The 20,109-nt window shown below is 65.7% G+C and overlaps 3 protein-coding genes across 3 annotated transcripts; 2 read left to right on the plus strand and 1 right to left on the minus strand.

The window, feature by feature from the left end:
- CHLRE_10g443500v5 (uncharacterized protein) lies at positions 1-2,966 on the minus strand. Its single transcript, XM_043066831.1, has 3 exons — positions 2,273-2,966; positions 1,825-1,968; positions 1-1,411 (listed from the first exon to the last, which is right to left on the minus strand). The coding sequence occupies exons 1-3, from the start codon at positions 2,660-2,662 to the stop codon at positions 1,073-1,075; spliced, it is 873 nt and encodes a 290-aa protein (XP_042920228.1). The 5' UTR covers positions 2,663-2,966; the 3' UTR covers positions 1-1,072.
- Positions 2,967-3,656: 690 nt separating this feature from the next.
- Positions 3,657-13,787, plus strand: CHLRE_10g443550v5 (uncharacterized protein). The gene is made up of 18 exons (XM_001690453.2): positions 3,657-4,293; positions 4,742-4,836; positions 5,500-5,664; positions 5,954-6,026; positions 6,483-6,731; positions 6,935-7,101; positions 7,239-7,542; positions 7,974-8,072; positions 8,329-8,469; positions 8,831-9,052; positions 9,292-9,423; positions 9,704-9,940; positions 10,223-10,336; positions 10,660-10,806; positions 11,190-11,369; positions 11,560-11,673; positions 12,001-12,284; positions 12,552-13,787. The coding sequence occupies exons 1-18, from the start codon at positions 3,913-3,915 to the stop codon at positions 12,664-12,666; spliced, it is 3,219 nt and encodes a 1,072-aa protein (XP_001690505.2). The 5' UTR covers positions 3,657-3,912; the 3' UTR covers positions 12,667-13,787.
- Positions 13,788-13,996: 209 nt separating this feature from the next.
- Positions 13,997-20,071, plus strand: CHLRE_10g443600v5 (uncharacterized protein). The gene is made up of 8 exons (XM_043066832.1): positions 13,997-14,329; positions 14,428-14,492; positions 14,673-14,747; positions 14,871-14,981; positions 15,122-15,314; positions 15,606-15,660; positions 15,861-16,317; positions 16,622-20,071. Exons 1-8 carry the CDS (start codon positions 14,290-14,292, stop codon positions 18,320-18,322), a joined length of 2,697 nt encoding a protein of 898 aa, XP_042920229.1. The 5' UTR covers positions 13,997-14,289; the 3' UTR covers positions 18,323-20,071.
- The last annotated feature ends 38 nt before the right edge of the window (positions 20,072-20,109 follow it).

The following is a 20,109-nucleotide window of genomic DNA, read 5'->3' on the forward strand; positions in this document are numbered from 1 at the left end:
AGCGCACACCGCGCCGCATTACACTGCAGGGCCTGTGCCGGCCGCCAGGTGTCTCCACGTGAAGATTCCTTGCTCCATGTAACGCTCACTCGCTGCGCCATAACACACACTGTCGGTGATAACACTGCTATAGGCCCCACATCGAAAATCGAAACCCGCCACACAGTCCGCGTCACAGCAATCGTCGCGAAGCCGTGTCATGGCGTCGCCGGTTCGCCGCATCGCCAGACCGGGGACCCTGTCCAGCCCGATGCACTAACCCTGTTTCGCCATGCTTTTGTCGTGCACTTGCAATTATCATACCGTACCGTGCAGTCTGTACTTGTCTCTCCTGTGGCCTCAGACATGCACCAACGTGGCGTGGGTGCAGCCCATATTTTTCCCATGAGAGGGAGAGCCACTTTCCTTGTCTCTCCTGTGACACCTAAACGGCGTGCGCCTTTGCCTACCTAATCAGTACCATCATCCTGCACATCACGCGCACGCACCACCTACTCATCACGCAAAAATGCAGTTGCCGTGCGGCATCAATGAAACTCTCTCGGCACGCTGCCTACAGAGACCACACTGCATCTGACATCTTATGGATGTGTGGTGACGGTCCGCAGTGCTACGCCCCCCGACTACTTTCTCCAGAGGCTGCCATTACACAGGCCGCTGAACAATTTGCCATCGAACTCCTTTATTACCATGGAATGTATGGTACACGGATTGACAAGGACAGACATCACTTTCGCCCAAACGCACCGGCGTCAAGCCTCCACACAAAGCTTCTGGAGGCACCGCCCGCCCACACATACCGCGTACATATGTCTTCAAATCCATCTTGCCCAGGCCCTCCTGAGCCACACGCACCCACCTGGCACGCCTAGTAGTCCAGCCCATGCAGATGAGCCCCAGTGCCCCGCACAGCCAAGCCCCGCCCAAGACAACAGACTGCAAACCGCCTTGCTACTTCGCCGGCACTGCTTCGCGCGCTCGCGCCGCCGCCGCACGCTGCTGTCTTGCAGGGCGTTGCTCCCATAGCGGCTTGTCCGGGCCTGCTGGGCTCCTCCTCCTGGCCGGCCGTCGCTCAGCTGCGCTCCGCCCGCCACCGCGGCAGCCCGCGCTGCAGGTCCAACAGGATGCCCTCCACCTGCTTCACGAAGATGAAGCGAGTGTAGCCGGCCACTGGCGCCGGCACCTGCACCGCCGGCACCACCGCCAGCGTGTGCTGCACCTCGCACCACTGCTCGCCCGGCGGCGCGCCGGGCGGAGCCGCTGCGGGCGCCACCGCCCAGCGGCCCTCGAAGTCGGACATGAAGTTGGAGTGCACCAGGTTGAAGAGCAGGGTGCGGGCGGCGTCGTCCTCCACCACCCCCAGCTGCACCTTGAAGGTGCCCGAGAAGGCCAGGAACCGCCAGCGGCAGATCTGCAGTGGGTCGTGCGTGTGGGCGCGGGGGGGGGGGCTTGGGCGCGGTGTGGTGCGGTGCGGTGTATTGGGCCATTTGGGTGTTGGTGTGATGCCGGTTGCCGTGCCGCCCCCGAAACCAGCCTTGCCCATTCGTCGCTGCGTGCTGCTCAGACCGCTCCCACACTGGCAGGCCCCCGTGCTAGCAACCCGCCGCATTCCCCTCCACGCAGCTCTCTCGTGCGGTTCCCCTCCGAGCACGGCATCTTCCATCCACCCGCGTCCGCGCCCGCAGCACCGCCCGCACCACCCACCACCCACCCCCGCACCGCACCCGCTTACCACCCACCACCCAACCCCTCACCACCAGCACCCTCACCGCCCACACACACCCCGCACCCTCACCACCCGCCCCTGCCCCCCGCGCCGCTCACCTGCTCCACCCGCTTGCCGCCGTCCGGCCCCACCACCACGTCGCTGGCTGCGATGTTGGAGAACACCCGGTGACAACCCGCATAGTCCGTAAGCAGCTCGTACGCCTCGCTGGCGGGAGCGCGCAACAGAAGCCGCCCGCGGACCTGCGCGATTGTGCATTTACAGGTGGTTGGCGCGAGCGGGGACTATGCACCGTAGCAGCTCACCGGGCTGCTTAGCTGAGCAGGGCGTGCCATCTTGTGCGTGCGTAGCACGGGTGCGTGCGGTGCCCGCACTCTGGCCCACCTTACCGGAGTCGCAGCCGGAACAGATCACTGGTACACCGGCTGTACAGGTGTGCACCGGTCCCATAATGGCCCTTCTGCACTCAACCTGACCCCCGCGCTCTGCGGCTCCCCTCCCGCCCATTCCCCATCCCCCTGGTGCCGCTCACGCACCCGCACGCACCGTGTATTTGCCGTCCACAAGGGACACGAACGCCACCTCCGGCCGCTGTTGGCGCTCCTGCTCGTGCTGCAGCTCAAGGTCCTCGTCGTCATCGTCGTCGTATGAGGCGTGGCTGCCCTGCTCCTCCAGCATGTGGGTGCGAGGGGTCGCGGGCGGGGCCTCGAGCACCGTGGTGGTGGTCGACCCCGACTCCCCGCCGGGCAGGGCGCGCGCCTGGTGCAACCGACGTGCCGTTGGCGCGAGACCGCAGGTCAGGCGCCGAGCTGCATTATTGGAAGAGCCGATGCGCGCCCTGACAGGCCACACGCGGTGTCCGAGCGCACAGGCAGGCCCGCACGCGCGCAACGACGCGCGCGCACCAGCCCCGACATTGATGACGCGGGACTCCATAGCAGGGATACAAAGCGCGTGCGAATCTCAGCTGCACATGTGCCGTCTCTGTCGCTAGTGCTGCCGCGGGGCGCTCGCGGGCGATAGCAGCAACGCGTGGCGAGCGAGCGACCACGCAAGTAAATAGCGACGAGGTGTTGCGCGGTCCTGGATGCCGTAGAGTACTAGTATAGTGATTCACTTGTGTTGATTGCAAGAGTTTTACAGCAAAATAGGTAGAGATTTCTTGGCGCGCCAGGCCATGGGCCGAAACACCATTCTCAAGACCAGGCAACTGAGCTTCACATACGTGCAGATAAATAAGAGTCAGATGCACAGGCGCGCTAGGGGAAACTCGCACCTGGGTTTATGAGGGGCATACATGTTGAGCGGGCACATCGACCCGAGGGACGTAAGGGGGCTGCGTGGACACCAATTGAATATCATATGTGCGGCAGAGTGCAGACCGATCAGCACCTGCCAAAGCTGCAGAAGGCGAGGATGTATTGCAGGCGGGCTCGACACGGGCAGGCGCATTAGGGACGACACGCGAGGGAGGGGGGGGGGGGGTTGGGGCCGTCCACAGCTCCAATATGCAGGGAGGGTACAGCAAGTTATTGTTAGGCTTCATGCCGGGTCTTTGCACGCTGCAGCCTGTGAGTTGCGGTCGGCTCCGGCCGGACCGTGCCCCAAAGGCCAAAGCGTGCCCCCCCCTGCTCGTGCCCGCGAATTCAGGACCTTGCACACCAGGTCTTAGCCCCGCATGCCCCCCGTGTTCCCCAAACGCCTTCAAATTGCTCTGAAATGCTCCATGCTTGGGGGTTTAGACCGTCGCGGACCCCTGCTGTTTTGTCTGGCACCAACCAGCACCAGATGGGTGGACTGCCTATTGCTGCAGGGCTCCTTATAACTGGTATGGACATTTAGGCTGAGTGGCCTTAGCGCCGGGCTGCCTGTTTGGCATGACCGCGCTATGCGGATGTTCATACTCGAAAGCTTCTGAACTTGCCGTTTCCCAATGCGCATCGTCTATATCTTGTGAGCAAATATTAATTATTCATTACAGCAAACATGACCGGCCGGGCGACTGTCCGGGCCCCCGGTTAAGTATGCGCCTTCAACTTGCGCTATCCTTACAGTGGAACGCATAGAAGCCCCCGGCACTGCTCATTGTAGGCTGCAGCTGCTGGGGGGTGCGCGTTGTGACTCGAGGGCCGGCCTCCAGCACATTAGCCTCCTAGGTTGCACCTGCGCTTTGAAGGAGCGACGCCATGGGTTGCGTTAATAGCAAGGAGGGAGAACTCGCTGGCGTCCCGCCAGCGGGCAAGGAGTTTGCAGACCTCAACAACTACGATGCTCAGGGCGTGCTGTCTGTGTACCTGACCGGCGGGCCTCTGACTGCGAAAGACTACAAGGAGCGCCTGGTCTCCTCAGAGGGCACGCAGACCGTGTTTATGCCCCAGTCCGGCTACACAATCCGCTATGCTTTCGTGAGCCAGCGCGGCTATTACCCGGATGCGCCCCACAAAGCCAACCAGGACAGTTTCTGTGTGCACACTTACTTCGGAGGCGATGCAGAACAGTGCTTGTTTGGCGTGTTTGACGGACATGGCGAGTATGGGACGCAGTGCTCCCAATTTGCCAAAGACAAGGTGAGGCGTAGTCACATGTGCAGACTAAACGCGGGGAGCTTTCTAAATTGAGGAGGGGTTGAGCATGTGCACATGTCGTGCTGCGCCGGTTTGCAGCGCTCATAATTGGCGTGCGCTAGTGCCCTTCTGTTTCCGTGTGGGGGTGGGGCCCATGGCGGCTCTAGACGCGTTCAAGCGGGTTGGGTGGCCACCGACGCCGGCCTTCCCTTCTCGGCCCCCCGCCTAAAGCAGTGGCCAGGGCTGGCACGGGGTGTCGTGTAGTCGTGCTGTGGATCGCTGGAACAACAGCGGCTTGAGCTGGCACGGCTAGTGGGGGCTGGCGAGAGGAGGATGGGGGGCGCCAACCGCCGGCATTGCCCCGCACCGGCTCGCGCTCCTTGACTCACGCAAACACGCACGCACAACTCTTGTGAACATCCTGTCATCTTGCGCCCTGCGCTGTGTGCAGGTCCCAGAGAACCTGATGAACAACACTCACTTCGCGGTCAGCCCGGAAATCGCCTACCACCAGGCCATGGTGCTGTCCAACAACCAGCTGCACAGGTGGGTGTGCTGTGGACAAAACCACACCGCTCAATTCGTGTGCTAACGAGGGGAGGGGTTGACAGGGGTTGACATGTGTGTTGTCGCGTAGTGAGGGGGGGCCTGGAGCTTGGGCCAACAGGCAGCAGCAGCGTCCGTCAAGGGGCGCCGGTAAAGGCCGTTGCGGCTGCCTGGAGGGAGTGCGGCTGCCGGGGGGCGGTGCCCAGGCAGGCCCGGACAGGCCCAGGTGGCAGGGAGGGCCGCGGACAGGGGCACGTGCAGCGCTAGCATGGTGGCACATGCATGTAGCAGCTGGACCGTACTGCCATACAAGCGGAGCAGCTGTTTGGATGGCAATGCCGAGACAGGCCGTCTCCTGGCACACGCTGTGGGGCTGTTGGCATTGGGCGTGGAAGCGGCAGTGGTTGTGTCTGCAAGAGCTTCAGCCAGTGGCGGCAATCATAGGACTTCATGCGGTCCGGCACGGAGCGCGGCAGGCGTGGCGGGCGGTTGGGGGCGCGGCCGCGCGGAGTACACATACGCGGATAAGGCTTGTGAGCTCCCATCCGCTCCGGCGCTCTCCAGCTACGTCAGACGCACACACATTTTTAACGCCAGCCTTCTCTTGTGCATGCTCTCGATCACACACATACGCGCCCATACCCGCTGGCCACATCTGGACAGGTCGGACATCGACGACTCCATGAGCGGCACCACGGCCATCGCCGTGCTGGTGCGCGGCCGCACCACCTACGTGGCCAACGTGGGCGACAGCCGGGCGGTGCTGGCGGAGCGGCACGGCGACAAGGTGGTGGCGCAGGACCTGTCCTACGACCAGACGCCGTTCAGGTGCAGAGAGGCGGGCGGGGACTGGGGGAGGGGGTTCTGTCCATGCAGGTTGGAGGCGTACTAGGACTGGGGGAGGGGGCGCTGTCCATGCAGGTTGGAGGCGGGTGGGGTGGGGGAGGAGGCGTCGAGGGAGCGCGGCGGTGGACATGGGTGGTTTTATTGGGCTGTGGGTAGGAAATGGCTGGGTTTTTGCGCGGTTGATGGTGGGCCATCGTTCGCTGGCAGCCGCTCCCTGCTCGCCCCGCAGCTCAGTCCTGACCCTGGTCCTCTGCTCCCCATCCTGGTACAGGCGTGACGAGTGCGAGCGCGTCAAGCGATGTGGTGCGCGTGTGCTCACACTGGACCAACTGGAGGGAATAAAGGTGGGTGGTGGCTGGACATGGGGGCCGGTGGGCAGATGTCTGGGGCTGGGGCCGGGGCGGGGACTGGGGCGCGGGGGCCGGGGGCGGGTGCGGGGCGGGGCCGGGGGCGGGCATTGTGGAGGAGGAAGGTCGGGAAGCAGGGGCAGGGCAGGTGGCGGCACGGTTGGTGGTTCGGGGCTGTGAAATGCCGCTGCGAGGATGGGCATGGTGCCGGAGCAGTCCGCATACGGCGAGTGTAGCACTCGGGGTGGGACGTGAAGTAAATGCAGGCGACGGCGGCTTGACAGGTGCAAACAGGAAGGGCAGCGCGTCAGCGCATTCGGCGGGCATGCTCGCTAGCGCAGAAGGGGTCGGGACCAGTGGGAAGCGGTCGAACGGAAACCCGGGTACATTGCTGCTGGGCGCGCCGCCCGGCCGCCGCTCCTGACTCCGGTGTTGCCCCACTCGCTACTACAGGACCCAAACGTGGAGTCGTGGGGCACGGAGGAGGAGGACGACGGCGACCCGCCCCGGCTGTGGGCGCCCAACGCCACCTACCCCGGCACTGCCTTCACACGCAGCATTGGAGACAACGCCGCGGAGCGCATTGGCGTGTTCGCCGAGCCGGAGGTGGTGACCAAGCAGCTGAGCGCGCAGCACCCGTTCATCGTCATCGCCAGTGACGGCGTGTTCGAGTTCCTGTCCTCGCAGTCTGTGGTGGACATGGTGAGCGGGGTGGTGCTGGTGGTGGCGGCGGGGAAAATAGGCCAGTGCAAGGCGCGGGATGGACAGCCGTGCTGAGTGGCGAGGTTACCCCTGCAGCGCCTGGCAGCGCAAAGCTTGAAGGATGGGCTTGGAGCGGGTGTCCACCCTTAGGAGCCCCGCTTCCCGCTCCCCTGCAACGCGCCGGCCCCCACCCCTCTCTTCAGGTGACCAAGTTCGAGGACCCTCAGGAGGCGTGCCTGTCCGTGGTGGCTGAGAGCTACCGGCTGTGGCTGCAGCACGAGACGCGCACGGACGACATCACCATGATCGTCATCCAGTTCCAGGGCCTGGAGGACGAGGCGCCGCAGATGGCGCTGCCCACGCCCAGCGGGTGAGGGGGCGGTGGCTGGTGGTGGTGGTGGTGGTGGTGGTGGCGGGGGCTAGTGGTCGCCGGCGCGGGTGTCTATCACAATGAATGGCTCTCGTAACGTGTGTGCGCGCGCCGTGTCCTGCTCCGTGTGTCGGCAGGGCCGCGCTGGACTACTCCACGCGTGCGGTGCCGTCCATGGCGGGCATGGCGCTGCGGCGGCTGCCCACCACCCGCCTGGCCGCCATTGAGGCGCCGGCCGTGTCCGTGGAGGAGCTGCAGGTGGAGCTGAGGCGCCTGCAGCAGCGCAAGGCGGCCACGGCGGCGGTGGCGCAGAGCGCAGGAGGGGCGGCGGCGGCGGCGGGGACAGGTGCAGCGGCGGAGGGCGCAGGCGCGGCGGCGGCGGGGGATCAGGGCGAGGGCGAGGGCGCTGGGCAGGGCCTGCGGACGGCGGAGGAGCTGCGGGTGAGTGCGCGCGTGCGGTGCCACGGTGTGGGTGTGGTTGGGGGTGTTTGGGGGACGCGCGTGCTGTTCAATGGGCCTGCAAACGGGGGTCACGGTGGCAGCGGGATAGGACTGGAAGGTGCACGGTTGGCTGACGTGGCACAGCTGGCGCGACGCGGGCTGTGACACCTCCTACTGGGCTGGGTTGAATCTGTACGCTTATTCAGTGCATGGGTACTGAGAGGCCGATACCCTGATTCTGATGTCAAAACACCGCGCCTATCAGCCCCTGGCTTGCCGGCGCCTGCTAGAGGGACTCCCAGTCGCGTTCTCATGCTCCATACGCATGCACATAAGTGTGACATGCCTTCACGTCCTCCGTTCACACGCACCTAACTTTTCTCCTTCCCCCTCCTCTGCCCTCGCCTCCTCCTCCCACCTCGGCTGCCCAGCTGCTGGCCGGCGCCACCTCGGGCAACTTCCTGTTCAGCGGCATGACGGAGGCGGAGCGCGCCGACGTGTTCACGCTGTTCGAGAGGTACCCGGTCAAGGTGAGACCGACACAGAGCGAGCCGACAAGGGGTGTCCAGTGGGTGGAGGGGCACAACGGGTGTCAAACACAAGCCCACGCTCATCTTTAAAAGCCGTGGAACCGCCTCCCTGCTCAACGCGCCCTAACCCCTGCCTCCTGCCTCCCCTGCCCCTGTCCTCCTCTCCCCCCGCGCCTGTTATACCACTGTTCCTGGCTACGCCTTCACTACACACTTAACACGAATGTAATTCCTTCTCCCCTCCTCCCGCCGTCAGGCTGGCGACGTGGTGGTGCGGCAGGCCGAGCCGGGCGACTTCTTCTACGTGGTGGAGGGCGGCCAGTACGACGTGTTCGTGCAGGCGGGGCTGGACCCGCCGCTGCTGGTGCACACGTACAGCAGCGCAAGCGGGCAGCCGGTGAGAGGGGGGTGCGGGGCGGGTGCGGGAAGGGGGTAGCCATTCATTTGAAGGGGGGGAGCTTTGTGTGTGGGGGGGGGGGAAGGGGGCGGCGGTTGCAGGAGAGAGGAGCGCCGCGAGTGGTCGGCGTGCCTGAAGCTCGGTGTTGTAGGATCAAATGTCGCCACAGTCGCGGTAGTCGGCCGGCAAGCGACGCCCCGCCGAGAGGCTCAAGGCGACAAAGGCTGTGACGGCGGGACTGGGCAACAACCATAACCGATGGCAGCGAGGGGCTCTCGCGAGCACCTTCAGTGCCTGGACAAAACCCCAGTTACCACCGCACGCCCCCCTCCCTCTCCTCCTCGCTCTCCCCCGCTGCCAGGCCTCGTTCGGCGAGCTGGCGCTGCTGTACAACAAGCCGCGCGCCGCCACCGTCATGGCGCGCACGGACGGCTGCCTGTACCGCCTGCACCGCTCCGCCTTCCGGTCGGTGGTGGCGGCGGGCGGCGCGCCCTCCGCCACAGTGCGCACGCTGCGCAGTGTGGAGGTGCTGCAGTGCCTGTCCATGACGCAGCTGACGCGGCTGGCGGAGCTGATGGACGAGGTGAGGGGGACAGGGGGTGGATTCTTGCAATGATGGTTGGGAATGCGGCACATGGTTGTGGGCGGGTGGGCGGGTGCCGTGGAAATACTTGGATTGGTGTAGATGGATGTGGGGGAGGAGGATGAGGTATGCAGCTTGCTGGTGGCGAACACTTTTCACAGCGCCTGCGCATGCTGCTACTGATATGGTGTGCGCCTCGGCCCGCTTTGCCTCCACCCCCACGCCAACACCCTTGCCAGGTTGTGTTTGAGGACGGCAGCTACGTGATCCGGCAGGGCGAGGAGGGCCGCGACTTCTTTGTCATCACGGCCGGCGAGGTGTCGTGCACGGTCAAGAAGAACCTGGCCAACCCGGAGGAGCAGGCCAAGGAGGTGGGGGCAGGGAGGCGGGGCAGGGGGGCATGGGGCGGGGCGGGGCAGGGAGGCGTGGGGCGGGGCAGGACAGGAGTGAGCCGGCAGTGGCGGAGAAGGAGCTGGAAGGAAAGGCGTGTGCGCCACGGCGCAGCCACCATGACCGGCGGTGACAGGCCCTTACGTGGGGGGGCTGCGCCCGCTCCTGCACACGCCTAGCCTCTCACGCACCCCCACCCCCACCCCAACCTTATCCACCTTACCCATCCTCCTCTTCTCCCCGCCTCCCGCTCCACCCCAGGTGCTGCGGCTGTACGCGGGCCAGTACTTTGGCGAGCGCGCGCTGCTGACGTCCGCCAAGCGCGCCGCCAACGTGGTGGCCAGCGGCCGCGTGACGCTGCTGGCCATCAGCCGCGGCCGCTTCGAGGCGGTGTTTGGGCCGCTGCAGGACGTGATCGACGCGGAGGCGGCCTGGAAGGAGGCGGTGGCCATGCAGCGCGAGGTGCTCAGCAGGAAGACCATGGCCAGCGGGCTGCAGGTGCGGCGGCAGGGGAGGGGGCGGGGCCGGGGGAGGGAAGCGGGCTAGGAGATGACGGGCAGGGAAGGAGGACTGGATGTTGACGGGCAGAGGGAATGACGGACGCGCGCGTGCCCTACCCCGAGACGTCCGCCCCTGCCTTGCTCCCCCTCTTGCCCTTCACTTGTCTCCCGCCCCCTGCCCCTCGACGTCCCCAACCCGGCCCCTACCCACCGGCACAAACTCCCCGGTTGCTCACAACCCACCCTGCCCACCCGCCTCCTCACACGCGCCCCCGCCCAGGTTGCCCAGGCCCAGTTCAGCCTGGAGGAGCTGTCTGCGCGGGGGCTGCTCAGCTCCACGGACTGCAGCGCGCTCATGCTCATGGAGCACAAGGCCAGCGAGGAGGTGTACACGGTGAGGGGGGAGGGGCGGCGCGGGGCGTGGGGGAGGAGGGGGAGGGGGAGCCGTTCATGGAGATGAGAGTTATGACAGCACTAGTTTGAAGGGCCTACGTCCGGTGGGAACAGGGGTAGTGAGCAACCAGGAGCGGGGGCCGAGGCAGGGGGACGGACCTGGCGGTGATGGAAGGGGGGTTCAGCCACCTGCAAACCCAAAGCCCCTAATGGACAGAGGCATTAAGCTCAGAACCAGGGCCGAGTTTGGTACCGGGTCAGGGTGCTGGCCACACCGCACAACCCATTATGCCTGACACGCACACGACCCGCTGTGGCCCGCAGGTGCGCGTCACCAGCGTTGCGGACGTGGCGGCTCTGGGCAAGCAGCCGGTGGTGATGCGCAGTCGCGACGTGACGCGCAGCCTGGAGCCCAGCTTCTTCGTGCCGGGGGTGCTCAAGAGCTTCAAGGACAACCGGGTGCTGGCGGAGGTGGGCAGGGCCGGAGGGAGCGGGGGGGGGGCGGAAGGGAGGGGAGGGGAGGGGAGAAGCCGCCCGTGAGAAACCCAGGGGTGACGTCAGGTCCTAGTCAGTGTGGCTGAGACTGTGTAGTCAGATCCTAGCCCAATGTGACCGAGACCCAGGCGGGGGTCTTGGAGGAGGGGCGGATGCGGGGCGGGCATGGCGTGGCATGAAGCGCCCGAAGGCAGGTTGGAAGCAGGTCCACATGCGTGGAACGGGCATTGCTGCCCTTGGCGCGGTCCTGATGCCTCTCCTGCCCTCTGTTCTACCTAATGCGTGTGCGCCCGCTCGCCACCTACCTCCCGTACTACTTCATTTCGACATCCATCAAATCCCACTACCTACCTGCCCAGGTGCTCATGACTGTGGGCCTGTGCACGCTGGACTGCCTCATGGCGCCGCTGCCCTTCGACGAGGCGTCCGCCATGTACATCGCCGCCAGCGTGGTGCTGGGCCTGGAGCACCTGCACTGGAGCGGCGTCATCTACCGCGGCCTGTCGGTACACAGCGTGGTGGTCACCGAGGGAGGCCAGGTGGGCATGTTCGCGTGCGTGCCGGCGGTACTATGGCATTGTGTGCGCGTGGGCACGCTTGCGTGCACGCGCTTGTGTGTGGGGTTGGTCTTGACGTGGTGGTTTGGCCGCTGCGCCCGCTTACCTCACACGCTCTTATTGTTTGCCGTTCTAACACACAAGCACACACACGCCCCGCTCCACCCCGCAGGTCCAGCTGGTGGACTTCCGGTTCGCCCGCCGCAACGAGGGCCGCGCATTCACGCTGTGCGGCAACCCCGAGTACCTGGCGCCCGAGGTGGTGGAGGGCCGCGGGCACACCGAGGTGCGGGAGATCGGGGCGGGGCTTTGCGCACGTGTACGGTATGTGCGCAGGCGTGCATGCGTACATTTGGTACACGGGCACAAGAGAGGACTGGCGTGGGTAGTGCGCGGGTGATGCTGGGGCGTTCCGGCGGATGGCCAGGCGCGCTGGGTATGGGCGGATAAATGGCATGGGACCGCGCGGTGTGGGCGGATCTTCTACCTAGGTTGGTCGAGGGTGTTGTGAAGATGACTGCCCGTCCCTGGCATGGAGCGCACAATGCGGTGAACACTTCACTCCCTCTTTACTCCCTCTCCTTCCCGCTCCCCCTCCCCGCACCCACACCAGTCCGCCGACCTGTGGGCTCTGGGTGTGCTCATCTACTGCCTCATGTCGGGCGAGACGCCCTTCGCCTCGCCCGGCGACGACGAGCTGCGCATCTACCGCCGCATCGTGTCGCGCACGCTGGCCTTCCCGCCCCACTTCTCGCCCGCCGCGCGCGACCTGCTGGAGCGCCTGCTGCAGCACGAACCCGCCAACCGCCTGGGCGGGCAGGGGCCGGCCAGCCTGCGCGCGCTCAAGCGGCACCCCTGGTTCGCGGCCATGAACTGGGACGCGCTGCTGGAGCACAGGTGCGGCTGGCTCGGTGGTTGGGAGGGTGTGTGCAGGGGGGGGGTGTAGCAGGGAAGGGAAGGGGAGCGGTTGCGTGGTGTTGTATTCACAGCAGAGCTGTAGGAGCAGGGCACGTGTGGTGTGGTCAGTGCCAGCGCTCCTGCCTGAACAGCATGCGGTCGGCCGACACAGTTACGATGGATCTATGCTCGCCGCACTAACGCCACCACGCCCCCCCTCCCTGCCTCCGTTCTCATGACTGGTTCCCCGCGTTTCTTACCCCGAAGGTACCTGCCGCCGCCCGGCATCCGCGAGCGCATCTACAACTTTGAGGGCGTGGCGTACGCGCACTTCGACCCGCGCTCCTACGAGGGAGACATTAGCTGGGCCAACAACTTCTGAGGGCCGCTTGTAGCAGGGGCGGGTCATTTGGTAGACTGGTGATAGTGGCGCACTGCTTCGCTGAAGGAGTGCTGACTGGGGTGCGGGTGCGCACATCTTGAGGGCTGTGGCTGGCATTGTGACCCCCATCCTTGTAGTGGGCCTGGGCTGCGTTCAGGAACGTAACCGTTCTGTACGGCCAGGCGGGGCGCTGCGTTGTATGCTATGGGAGAGGGCGGAGAAGCGGGCACGCGAGTTGGTCGGGTTGTGGCCAGCCGCCAGGCGAGGCCGGCAGTGTGAGCGAAGCCAGGCGGAGGCGGTGGAGACCGGGCCCAACATGGCTGCGGACAACGAATGCAGTGGTATCTTGGTTCAGGGCGGCGACCGTTGACTTTGGCTGGTACGGTATGGGCTGGTGCGTAGGAAGAGGAGGTTTGAGGGGGAAGGATGCGTGTGGAGGTCGACGGCTGGTGGCGATGACATGGATCAGATGTCGGCTGCGCCACCTCTGACCGTACACGGGGAGGTCGTGACGCTGTGTGTTGAGAGGCGGAATGGCTGCCGCATCGCAACGACTGGGGTTGCAGGTATTGTAAGGCGCAATTGGTCGTGGCGGCGGCGGCCTGGGGTGTGTGCCAACCCTGCTGGCACTCTGGCGGCGGAAGCTACAGTGTAGGGTCGGTCATTCGGCTCGCAAGGACAACAGGTGAAGCGCACTGACGGCTTGGAGTGGGTTCTGTCGTAGGCGAAATAAAGCGCTGCGTGGTGTTCATGTATGGTATGTCAGCGCAAGTGTACGCGGAATCCTGGCGTGTGAAAAGCCACTGGAGTGCGTGCGTGAGAGGTCTAATGTCCTGGACGCGTGGGCATTTTGCTTCTAACGCATGATGTCATTAGTGATGGCGCCTGGGTGTCGGGTACAGCAGCCGAAGCCAGGCACGAGAGGGACTCTCTGGCGGGGTTGGTTCTTGCGGTGAGCTTGGCCCAGCTTGTTGAGGAAGTAGTGTGGTCGGAAGCAGTACATTTGTCGTTAGGATGACTTCAGTGACCTGGCAAGACCGCGAGAGGCGGAGGTGCGTGCTAGCCTGCCTATGGATGGCGAGGGCACTGAGCGATGCGCTTGCTTGTAATGCTTGACGATTGTCGGGGTGAGGCCTCGTGCTGAGCGTAGCCCCCAAAGCAAATTTTTGGCGCGCAGAAATATTTGGGTTCAGCGTGGGGGAAACGCAGGGGTACCCTGCCCGCCCGAACGGCCGAACCCCCATCAAAGAGCACTGGTTGGTACGGTGCCGGGGGAACCGGCACGCGGGAGGGGGAAAGGCGATACAACTCCAGGCGGCCATGGAACTGTATACGTACTTGCACCGCTTTGCAAGGTGACAAAATAAGCTCAATATTGAACTTTCCTTCGCCAAGTATGCACAGCGCCGCTTAAATTTTGAAACTACTGTCGTCTTGTGCAAAGAAGCCCTTAAAGATTGCCATTCCCTATTCTACATGTATCGACTATATGCTTTTGCGTTAGGAAGTCCGTCAAGCACAAGCACTGGTGACATGCCAGGCGGCATGTGTTCGGAGTAGCAGGTCGAGCTCGCAGTTTATTAACTGGTCTACAAAGTAACAAGCCGCCAGGAGCGAACAACCATGCGGGGCTCAGGGGCGTCGTTCTCCGGCGAGCGCGCAGGTAAAGCGACGCGTTGTCGAGTTCACGCCAGGTTTCAGCAGCAGCACTCGTGGTGTCAAGCCAACACAATTGCCCATATATCAACATTATGATTTCAGATGAGGCGCTCAAAGACATGCGCTCAAAGGTTTCCAGCAGTGGCGAGGCTGGTTGGAAGGCCCCGGTAAGCACACACGCGCTCAGGTGATACGCAAGCTACGCAGTGCATGTGGGGCGATAGAAATTCTGCTATCTGAATGTCCCACTTATGAGCAAGCGAAGACCGCCACGCGGACTCCGCATAAGGCTGGCCCCTGTCACTCGCCCCTCGTGGTATCAACGACCGCGTTCCCTACCCTACCAGGTGCCGAAGTCCCACAAGGAGGAGGTCGGCGCGGCATTCCAGAGCGCTCATAACAGTTCAGGATGGGACCGGAAGGTGGGCACGCTGAGGCGCCTGCAGACGCGTGCGGCCTCCACAAATTACAGTAGCCCCCATCTAAGTGCCGGTGCGGCCACTGACACGATCCCCGCGCGCCGCGCCTGCGGTCTTCCCCCACAGGCGCGCTGGCAGCGGGCCGTGAACCTGGCCAAGGCTAAGATGGGCATCAGTGGGCCGGATGAGTCCATAGACAAGTGGGGGCCGGCGTCCAAGGACGGGGCCGCCGCCGAGGTGCGTAGGCGCCATACCAAACACCGCACGCTGCAAGCTGCTGCAGGCATCGGCTGTCTTTCCCCGAATTTCCCACACTTTGCACACCTTACGGGTTCTGTGCACTCAACAACTCCCTGAACACCTTGCGCCCATGTCAGGACCCGGACCGCCGGCGCGCCTCCACGCCGCTCAACCGGCGCGGAAGCATGACGGGCGTCCCCGACGGCCTGGGCGGGTTGGGCGGCGGCCGCGGCGGCGTGCACGGCATCGCCGAGCTGCGCACCCCCGTGGCTCTCAAGGAGCATCTCAAGCGCGGCAAGGGCGTGCGGGAGAGCGGCGGCGGCATACAGCGTGAGTGAAGGGTCATGGATTGATGGGGGAAGACCGACTCGGGGGAGGGCGCGCGGAAGGGCTGGCCTCGAGCAAAGAAGGGGGTGGCGATGGGGGGGAAGCGGGCTGCCCTTGGCATGCGACGACTCGCCGGCTTGGAAGGGCTGCAGAGCATGCGTCGGCCGTGCAGCTTCCGTTCCTTAACTTGTGCGACAGTCCACATGTCGTATAACATACATGTCGTATACACACACACGTCATATGTTGACGCGCCATGGTGCTCCTGCCTTACTCCCACCCCCCGAACTGCAGTGGCCACGCTGGAGGTGGCTTGGGAGGCGCCGCTGTGCGAAGAGGACGCGGCGGCGTGAGTCAACGGGGCGCGGGCTGCGGAAGCAAGGGGCAAGCGTTGCAGGGGCACGGGCGGAGCAACCGAGCACTAGGCATCATAGCTGGGCTCGCGGGGCTTCCCTGCAACCCATGTAATCCCTCCAGGCTACAGCAGCCGCGCGCATCCTCCAAGCTCGCGCCCACTGACAGTGCGCTGGTCTGTCTGTCTCGCTGCAGGCTGGTGGAGAAGTGGGAGAACCGGCGCCAGATGCTGGGTGCGGCGCCCATGTCCCCGAGCCGGGGGCCGCTCATGAGCCCAGCCGACCGAGCGCTGCGGGCCTGGACCAACAACAACACCCCCGGCAGCGGCACGGACAACAGCGGCGGCCCGGGTACGCCAGCCAGCGGCGGCGCCGTCGCCGCCAGCAGCAACAACAGCCCCGCAGCGCTCACGGCGGCGGCGGCAGCCGCAGGCCGCGGCATCGTGCAGCTCCGGCGGTTCAGCGAGACGGGGTCGGCCAGCGTTGCCGGTAGCGGCGGCAGCTTTCCGTCCATGCGGCGGAGCGGTGTGTTTGACTCGATCATTGCCAGGCGGCAGCCGCAGCTGCTGGAAGGAGCTGCGGCAGGAGGGCCGGGAGTGGGCAGCTCGCCGGCGGAGCTGGCAGCAGGCGCCACCGCGGCGGACGGCTCCCCGGTGCGTGACGTGAATGCGTGTGTACGTGTGCGCTGGGTGCGTGTGCTCTGGTTGCGCGCGTGTGCTGGGCGCATGTGCGTGTGGGGTGCGGTACGGCGCGGTCTGCGTGAGAGCATGTGCATTGCGAGGATGTACGAGGGCGCTGGTGGCGGCTTAACTCTTAACTAATCCCGTAAGGAAACCGTTGTAGCACACTGGGACCATAGAACAAGCACAGGGGGCGGCGACAAGCCCTCGACGGCACATGATGCCATGAAGCTGCTCACCCGCTGTGCCATGCTGTGGCCTGCATGCCTGTCGGCAGGTGCGCTACGCCTCGCCTGTGCACCGGCAGGACAGCGGCGGCGCGGGCGGCGGGCTGGTCGGCAACAGCGCGCCCGGGGAGATGGACACGCCACGAATGCGGCTACGCATCTCTGCAGACGGCGGCGGGGGCCGCGGGCCGCCGCCACTCATGGCGCCGCCGACCTTTGGCAGGCAACGACTGCAGCCCCTGGCGGCGGAGGGCAGTGGTCTGAACCTGGGCCTCGGCGCGTCGCCGCCGCTGCCGCCAATCCCGCCGCCGATCGTGGAGCGCTCTGGCTCAATCCAGCGCGAGCTGTCTCTGGGCGGGGAGCCGTCTGAGCCGGCCCTCCGGACGCTGTCTGCGCCAGTGCCAGAGGCTCCGCCGCCAGCGCCACCGCCACCGCCAGCCCTCATGCCCGTCCCGCCACCGGTCGCGCCGCCTGCGCTGCAGCTCGACAGCCCGTCGGGCGGCGGCGCCGGCGGAGGTGCGGGCGGTCGGCGGCACCGCATGTCCCGCACGTCACTGCCGGGTGACGTCGGCGGCCTGCCCAACAGCTCCAGCGGCGGCGCCCCCGGCGTCGTGGGCCTGGCGGCGCCAACTTCCGCGTCGCTGCCGTCGCCGCTGCCCACACTGCCCGATGAGGACTGCCCGGTGCCGGCGGAGCAGGCGAAAGCAGAGCCGGGGCCGCCTCCACCAGCACCAGAGCCGGCGCCGCCTGTGCCGGCCCCGGCCCCGGCCCCAGCCCCGCCGCGCCTGAGTTCTGCCCACGGCCCGCTGCGCCCGACCGCACCCGCCAGCCCCAGCCTCGGCCGCTATAGCACCAGCGGCGCGCCGCCGCACCCGCACCCCCACGGCCCGCCTCACGGGCCGCTGGTGCCGCCCTCGCCGCCGCGGCAGCACTCGCCGGCAGCCAGCACGGCGCGGCGCTCCCCGCACCAGGCCGCGAACCTGGTCCTGGCAGCGGCAGGTGGTGGCGGCGGCGGCGGCATGGCGGGCGGCGGGCTCAACGTGCAGGGCACGGGCCTGAGCATGAGGCCGGGCCACAACCTGCCGCACCCGCTGCAACACGTGGCCGCCGCCGGCGGCAGCGGCGGCGGCTTCAGCGGCGGCGGCTCCCCGGCCCTGGGCAGCCCTGCGTCCAGCTCGCCGATGCGTCTGAGCCACGCCAACCTGCCGCCGCGGCTGTCCGTCAACGGCAACCTCCAGAGCAGCTTCGGCAGCACCGGAAGCGGCGGCGGCGGCGGCGGTGGCGGCGGAGCTGCCGCGGCCGGGCCGATGGCCGTCAGCATCAGCGCCTTTGGCAGCGGCGGTGGAGCCGGCGCCGGCGCCGCCACCCCGGGCACCGCTGGCGTCACCACTGGCGGCAGTGACTACTGCCTGGACCCCGCGGTGAGCTCGCCGGCGGGGTCGGGCGTGGTGCCGCCGCTGCCGCTAGGCGGCGGCGGTCACCGGCAGCCGGCGGCGGCGGAGAACCTGCTGACGGGCCTGCGTGCGGTGGCGGCGGAGGCGGCGGACGAGATGGTGCGGGAGGCCGAGCTGGCAGCGGCGCAGCGGGCGGCGGCGCTGAGCGGTCGCGCCCGCGCCGCCGCCGCCACAGCGGGGCTGAACACGAACCTGAACGGGCTGCGGATGAGTGACACGGGCAGCGCCAGCGGCCGCGGTGCGCGCTTGGCTGGGGCGCCGCAGTTCCCTGGCGACCCCTGGCGGAAATTCAACTGAGGGTTTGCTGGGGTGCTATCGTACATGGCAGACATGAGAGGCGGCTGCATACGGCGGTGGCTGGCTTGCGGGTACGTATAATGGATACGGGTCATGGCGGGTGTTCCTGATTACCTACACATGAGAGACACACGTGTCTCGGTTGTGTGCATGAGGCTGAGTGTGGGCCGGACCTGCGTGTTGTGCCACAGATCAGCAGGGTCACGCAGAGATTGGTTCCACACCCAGAAACCCACGGGAGGAGCGCGCATCCGCGAGCCGTATCACATTGGGACTGTGTGCCTGGATCGGATGTGTGGGACTGGTGAGAGGGATAGCGTGGTAGGGGCTTGAAGCATGTTTGCACGCATGCGCACTCGCACTTGGCGACCCGCCGGAAAGGTGGCGCCTATGGCTAATGCCGCTGGGACAATGGCGTGTAGGTTGTACGGCAGGTGTTGCACGAGGACGTGCGTGGCGCACGGCGCTGTAATGGGGCACGCGCAGCTGCATACACTCGCGGAAGGACCACTCGGACGGGGTTGCCGGCAAGGGTTATGAATCTCCGTCGCTCAAAGCCACGCATACTTGAGATTGGGGGGCATAGCATCGTGTTGACTGTACATACGTGCGTGTGCGCTGCAAGAGCGCTCTTTCTTGCATCTCGTTTTTTGACCAAAGGGCTGAGGAAAATAGGAGCCGGTGCCTGGTTACTGGTCCGCGGCCGAGCACAGCGTTTGGAATGCGATAGCAGCAGTGTGACAGCTGCGTGACGTACCGCTGATGACCTGATGTGGTGTCTTGGGATGTGCGCTGTGCTTGGCTGTGTGCCGGGCCGCTGGAGCGATGGCCGGCGGTGCCTGCGCAAACCGACCAGCAATGTCCGGGGTATGGGTGCACTGCGGCAGGCTGCTTCGGCCTTGCACACGTTGTGTGACATGGTGTGGGCTCAGCCGTCTTTTCCGTACAGCGCGGCCCCCACCTCGTACGCCGCCTGGAGCTTGTCGAATGGGTTCTGAGAATGACTTACTGCGGGCGCTGCCCATCTGGGCGTGATGCGCAGCGAAGTGGCCGGATACGAATTGGTCTCGAGCAGGGCGGGGTTCGAGGGGTGTGGGCTGCTAGCTGTTCCAGTGCCTATGGGCTGTGGTAGACTGGTACTGCGATTCAAACTACACGCACGACATCGAATCAAGTACCGATGAACCATGCACAGCCCACGCCATTCGACGGCTGGCTTGAGCCTGTGGAGTGACATATGCGGGTATTCTTTTGTGCACCATCCCTGTAACCACACACTCATATACAGCACTCCATAGAGTCTACGCCCTTGACGTGCTCCGTCCGTCGCACTGGCACTGCCCCCTTGGGCACCGAACGCAAGGAAGCCAGGTGGCAGGTAGCAGGAGTGTTACTAGCACTCGGAGGCTGGGGGGCTTCTGACAGGCGTTCTAGTTCTGGGACATAGCGCCCCGTGCAAGCTGCCCAGAAAACTACCGCCTACAGCGTTGACAGGTTATGGCCTTCGTGGCGTTGCCCCAAATGGACACGATTGCAACCCATCCGTCCCACCGTCTGTTCTACACAACGTCACGGCACGGCCGGGTCTGCAGCAGCAGCAGGGGCTCGCCGAGTCCATTAGCCCAAAACGCGGTGGCGCCGGGGTGGCGCCTCCAACGCCCGTCCCCGCAGTGACTGGCGGACCAGTGGAACAGAAGGCGGCGCAGAACTCTAGACACGTGGCTGAGGTAGATGTAATGTTCAAGCAGCCGGCGGGGGGGGGGGGGCTCGCCGGCTCGGGCACTTGC

This window comes from Chlamydomonas reinhardtii, chromosome 10, assembly GCF_000002595.2.
Source record: "Chlamydomonas reinhardtii strain CC-503 cw92 mt+ chromosome 10, whole genome shotgun sequence".
In the NCBI taxonomy this organism is placed as follows: domain Eukaryota; kingdom Viridiplantae; phylum Chlorophyta; class Chlorophyceae; order Chlamydomonadales; family Chlamydomonadaceae; genus Chlamydomonas; species Chlamydomonas reinhardtii.

Bases quoted from the DNA above. Each gene is read 5' to 3' on its own strand.
- CHLRE_10g443500v5 (XM_043066831.1), bottom strand. From the start codon at position 2,662: ATGGAGTCCCGCGTCATCAATGTCGGGGCTGGTGCGCGCGCGTCGTTG. The intron at 1,969-2,272 runs GTGCGTGCGGGT...ACAATCGCGCAG, and splicing joins TTGTGGACGGCAAATACACG to GTCCGCGGGCGGCTTCTGTT. The intron at 1,412-1,824 runs GTGAGCGGCGCG...GACCCACTGCAG, and splicing joins GCGGCAAGCGGGTGGAGCAG to ATCTGCCGCTGGCGGTTCCT.
- CHLRE_10g443550v5 (XM_001690453.2), top strand. From the start codon at position 3,913: ATGGGTTGCGTTAATAGCAAGGAGGGAGAACTCGCTGGCGTCCCGCCA. The intron at 6,732-6,934 runs GTGAGCGGGGTG...CCCTCTCTTCAG, and splicing joins CGCAGTCTGTGGTGGACATG to GTGACCAAGTTCGAGGACCC. The intron at 11,370-11,559 runs GTGGGCATGTTC...TCCACCCCGCAG, and splicing joins TGGTCACCGAGGGAGGCCAG to GTCCAGCTGGTGGACTTCCG.
- CHLRE_10g443600v5 (XM_043066832.1), top strand. From the start codon at position 14,290: ATGCGGGGCTCAGGGGCGTCGTTCTCCGGCGAGCGCGCAG. The intron at 14,748-14,870 runs GTGGGCACGCTG...CTTCCCCCACAG, and splicing joins GTTCAGGATGGGACCGGAAG to GCGCGCTGGCAGCGGGCCGT. The intron at 14,982-15,121 runs GTGCGTAGGCGC...CGCCCATGTCAG, and splicing joins AGGACGGGGCCGCCGCCGAG to GACCCGGACCGCCGGCGCGC.